The sequence below is a fragment of the Montipora capricornis genome, chromosome 14 (genome assembly GCF_036669925.1).
Source record: "Montipora capricornis isolate CH-2021 chromosome 14, ASM3666992v2, whole genome shotgun sequence".
NCBI lineage: Eukaryota > Metazoa > Cnidaria > Anthozoa > Scleractinia > Acroporidae > Montipora > Montipora capricornis.
In genome coordinates this window covers 14,771,324-14,776,672 of record NC_090896.1, presented here as the reverse complement: position 1 = coordinate 14,776,672, position 5,349 = coordinate 14,771,324, and the positions used below count along the sequence as shown (strand labels likewise).

The 5,349-nt window shown below is 40.3% G+C and overlaps 1 protein-coding gene across 1 annotated transcript in view; it reads right to left on the bottom strand.

Annotated features, from left to right (window-relative positions):
* Nucleotides 1–673: 673 nt before the first annotated feature.
* LOC138032276 (adhesion G-protein coupled receptor D1-like) overlaps nucleotides 674–5,349 on the bottom strand; it is a 55,067-nt gene continuing 50,391 nt past the window's right edge. The window contains 5 exon segments of the mRNA XM_068879921.1: nucleotides 674–987; nucleotides 1,822–1,846; nucleotides 1,848–1,946; nucleotides 2,942–3,024; nucleotides 4,218–4,284. Of these exon segments, the coding sequence (XP_068736022.1) occupies nucleotides 784–987; nucleotides 1,822–1,846; nucleotides 1,848–1,946; nucleotides 2,942–3,024; nucleotides 4,218–4,284 (478 nt within the window). The 3' untranslated portion in view covers nucleotides 674–783.

Sequence of the window (5,349 nt, the reverse complement as noted above, 5' to 3'; positions counted from 1 at the left end):
TTTCGCCATTATACAGAAAATACTGGTATTAATATTGGGTACTAAACAATGTGGCAGAGCTTTAGAGGGGGCTGTTTTCTGTATTAAAAACGGTACTCACGCACTTGAAACGCCAAACTTTACCCCCCTTGGAGATCAAACACACTTCAATTGCGACGATTCATTTAAGGGGATAGTTTAAGTTCTACGACGCCGACGTGTTTAAATTAAAATGGTTAGTTCACGTTTCAAACTCTTTCCTTATTATTGCAGAATTGTTCTACATCTACGAAGTAGCCGAACTATCTAGGAACTAATTGGCAGGATAGGTAATATTGCACCGATCTGCGTTCAAATTTTTCGCGGACTGATTCGTCATTTGGTCATTTCGCGTTCAGAATTGCAAAGAACCTGCTTTCATTGTTGCCCACGTCGTAGATCTTCACTCTTTGACTTCCAGGAGTGATAGGTATGTAAATTCTCTTCACACTTCAATGATATGCCAGTTAGGCAGGTATGAGAATGAAGACTATTATCAGGTTTGATCTTTGTCAACACCAAACTCTCATGCACTCAAAAAAGAACCCTATGGTACTAGTTGGGAGAATTAACGTATCGATCGTGGAATTAAAGGTTTAAGTCCCTAATATCAGAGCAGAGTACAAGTGCGAAGGAATAGACGTGCGTGAAAAGAAGGCCTTCATCGTCCCAACTCACGCTTTTCCTCCCTCACACGAGCACTGCTCATTAACTTTTCCGCTTTGTTAACAGCTAATTTTATCACCGCAGTTTATCAAACACCAGTCAAATTGAAGTTTGGCAAACTGTCGTGTCGTTTCCGCAGTCTTCTAGGCCGTGTTGCTGCTGTTTGCATCTGCAGGTGGAAGTGGAGCTCTTCTCGTGCACTCGATTAGCAGATCTTTGAAATCTCCACCTAAGAAGCTTATGGTGAATCTCCGCTCGAACATCGCTGTTCCTCACAACGTGCAGCACAAATATAAAAAGACCCTGTTCAAACAAAGAAAATAAACGAATATAGATTAATCGGGTGCCATGCTACTTGGTCCAGCGCACGCACCGCAAAGAAGACCCTGAAGCTCTGCAAAGATATTGTTTAGTGTTGAGGTTGAAAAGCGTTGCAGCCGATCATTTGAACGAATGTAGATTCCTTGTGTTTACATACATTTTATTAGGCTTTTTTTTTCCTGAGTCAGTTTCCAATAAAGATAAAATGCGAAGGTGAGTTTAAACTCAATTTAAGAATAAAATTAGCGGTATCGATCAAAGATGTTGAGCGACGTTTCGATGAAAATCAGTTTTCCTAAGAAATACGAAATCCGACCTCGCTTTAGAAAAGGGTGAAGTGTAAACTTAAAAACATACAAGCCAGCAGAAATTTATCCCCATTGTGTGCGAAGGGGGATGAAAGCATAAGATAGTCTTCCACACTAGCTCATGCGTTTGTTCACCAACACAGACGTAGGGTAACTATGTTTCGCGCCACAAAACAAGAATACCATTACAAAAAGGGAGGAAAAGTATATAATCGTGCGGCCCACGTTTTTTGCCGTACCGTCTTCATAACAACAACGTTGAGGGTTTGGTTGGCCTTAACAAAATCTTTGCCACATACTCCACCAATCAGTGGTTTGGCTCAAACGACTTTTTCCCCTGGCTCTGATTGGTTCTGCCATTTTTCTTCAATGTCTTCTTGTTTTGGAGAAAAAAAAAAGGTGTCCTGATCGAGTTTTCATTAATTCCTGAAACCTGATTAAAAACAGCTATTAAATTATTTTCCATCTCGTTTATACGTAAGGAAAACCAAAACGGTATTGTACAGACCTGAGCGGAGTTGAGAATGGTAAAAATACTGGAATACCAATCCCGCGTTCGTGGCAGCCAGTAATCCGAACACCCATGTCAAACCCAACAAAGGAGACAAAATGATGCAAGCTTTGAATCCCTTCCTAGACCAAAATCAGCATGCGAGAAAGAGTATAAATATTTAAACCTAAGAGTTGATTATGTAAAATTGACTGAGAGAATTGATAGATCCTTGCATTTATCTGGACAATTTAAGCAATTGCCTTTTATAGACCGACCTAAAATTTCAGGACCGTGGCTTCAACGGGATTCTAACCAATGACCTCTGTGATGCCGATGCATTACTCTACCAACTGAGCTATGAAGCCACTCAGTTTTGCAGCAGGTCAATTTTCTGGGCTCATGTGTTCCCATTTATTATATGCAGGAAACATAGCTGAAGCATAGCTCGGTCGTTCAAACGTTGGATAGCACTTCACTGCACATAAATCACAATCTGTAGGATATGCTCTATCAAGTAATAAATATGTCTTACTAACCTCGTTTTCCCTCGGTCCGTACTGTACGTTACGGATTGAATTTTTTCCCGATATACGGACAAACGCGAGGGGCGAGGCCATAATTCAACGGGAAAAAAACGAGGATCCCTAACTTACAGCACGGACCGAGAAAACCAGTCTAGTAAGATATTTATATATCTCCGAGGTAATCAGTAGTGAGGGAAAGGAAAATTGCAGTTTAATTAAGTCAAGCGGAAGGTTCAACTGCCACAACGATTGCACATCAAAATTCCCAAAAGAAAAAAAAAAATCTTCTGAGCTTTATAAAGTAGCTGCTTGCGAGATTGAAACGGTTTTACAAGTTTACGTAACATAAACGTCATGAAAAACTTGGCCTGGAATGTGCATTCAGCTCTTGATTTCTAACTCTTTTTTACGTCCAATGCTACTTTTCCAAATTCATGAATATCGCAAATTTACTCTGATTGCCCATTTCATGCCTTGTACCAGTGTCGTGAGAATAGCTTCTTTCTCTTCTTTCTTCCAGATCATCTTTGAAAAACAATTAATCTGTTAAACTCTTATTTTAAAACAAATAGAACGAAAATTGCCACCTTCCTTTCACGGACAAAACGTACTTAAAGGACCTCAATTTTGATGGATCCGGGTCTTTCAGGTTCCTTATCTCTCGCAGTACTGCAATGAGGATCACGACGTTTATCTAGGAAATAAACACAACACATTAACGTTTTCAAAGAAATAGGTCACGGGATATGCCAGTTGCTTGGCAACTGGAAAGGAAGTCAGAGTCCCGGACCTAGTCACTGAGGGACTAGGTTAGAACATTCGACCGCTGTTCCGAAGGTCGTGTGCTTCATTTTTGGTTTTGACTTGGGTACATTACACCAATACCACTATTAAAAAAAATGCAATATGCCGATCTTGCACCCTACTGGATCTAACTCTTTGACTGCCAGGAGGGAGCAGCACGTAAATTCTCCTAACAATTTCAATGAAATGTCAGGCAGACAGGTATTGAGAATGAAGATAATTATCAGCTTAAGAGTTGTGATCTTAATCGAAACAGCACCAATTTCTCATAACCACCCAACAAAGAAATCTATGGTACTAGTTAGGAGAATGAAAGTATCGATCTTGGGAATGAAAGGGTTAAGATCTTCCCTCCATGGCCTCTGTTTGCTGCTTACGTAATTCACTTTAGCCTCGAGAATAAATGAGAGTAACTGACCTACTTTGTGCAAAAACACGAGGCTTTAAGTTGCTTCTTTTCCAATGACAACAAACACAACCAGTTTAATCATTAAACGAATAAAATCTCGCAACAATACCACCCACTGACCTTTTCTTCTTGTGAGTTTGATATATCGTGTAAGTTATAATGAGGTAGAGTATTATACACTTTTGCCCAGTCAACTCACAGATTCGTATGATGGAAAATAATCCGATACGCAAAATTTATTCAGTACCTCTTGTAAGGCTATGCCAAAACCTGGGTTCAATGCTCCTTCCTGGCTAAACGTGTGGTTTGTCAGTCCTTCACTCATTCATTTCTTCAGTCAGTCAATCGGCCACTCAATCAGTCAGTCGGTCGCTCGGTCAGTCACTCGACTGGTCAGTCAGTCGGCCGATCGGTCGCTCGGTCGTTCGGTCGTTCGGTCGGTCGCTCGTTCGCTCGTTCGTTCGTTCGTTCGTTCGTTCGTTCGTTCGATCAGTCAGTTAGTCGTTCGTTCGTTCGGTCGGTCAGTCAGTCAGTCAGTCAGTGGATCAGTTATTCAGCCAGTATGCTATCTGTCAGTCATGCACTTCCTCCTTCGTTCGGTCGGCCTATGTACTTTATCAACAAGTCATTAAATCAAATTCAAATTCTCTTAGTGGCTAAAACCAATGACTTACGAGTATTATGATCAGGACTGGAACAATGAATGACCAGCTTAACTTCTTGGAGAATGACAGCCAACAGCTTGAAAGACAATGCAAATAATCCCTCAGTGAGTATGATTTTTGAGACTATTCTAGCAGCCATTAACCATTTTCATTTAAGAGTTTAAAATTGGCGGCGCGGGATAATCATTTGGATGCACTGCGTTGAAATTCCAATAAACGAAATGAAGTTGTCTGTGGGAGTGGTCCTAAATCAGTTCATCTCTACCACGCTTTGTAAATGGCCACGTGATTGCCTCCTCGTTATTGGTTTACAACTCTTGGTCGGTTTATTTTGTAGACAGTAAGTATTTTACTCCCAAATAAATTTTGCAATTGTAATTGATGCACTTATTTCGTCAGGTTTTTTTTAATGCGGTTGTGTTAAATGTTGTTTTCACCACAAGCTTCGAGCTTTTGTAGAACCACCTTTAAAGGATCTTTGGTTGGCCGATACCGTCTTTGTGAGTGTCTCTCGAAAGAATGGTGGCCAGTGTAACAACATTTTACAAAGCACTGTCATCGATCGTAGAAGCCCTTCGACTCTTGGAACAAGATGGCGGTCAGATGGCGAAGTAAGTCTACAGTTTAAGCCTCCAAAATTCAATTTTAAGAGTATAAACCGTTTTAGACTCCTTCACACAAATTAATTCTAAGTCGTCATAGTGAAATATTAAAAGCAAAGCTGTTTATTTTTCTTATCGTTGATGGTGGTGGGCGAGGGCTGGACGTATTTAATGTTACGCGGGTGCTACATGACGTCATATTACATCTCTCAGCTCCAAAGGAAACAGCTTGAAAATAAAATTGGTTTATCAAATTAGTTTATTGGTAAATTGATCACGGTATTCGAAAGTTGACTTCTCAAGCGTTAGTCCATTGACAGCGACTCGTTCTTACGAAGGGTAAACGCTCGAAAAGTCATCATTGGAATTTCTTTTACGGTGGTCAATTTACTTTTTTAACTCAGTTGATAAACCTGTTTCTGTGTGTCCCTTCCTCACCGACAGTGTCTTTAGAAAATTAAACCCTTATATCGAGTTTTGAATATCCACTATATGAACTTGATATTTGATCGATAGACCACTCCCGTCCTTAAAGTGCC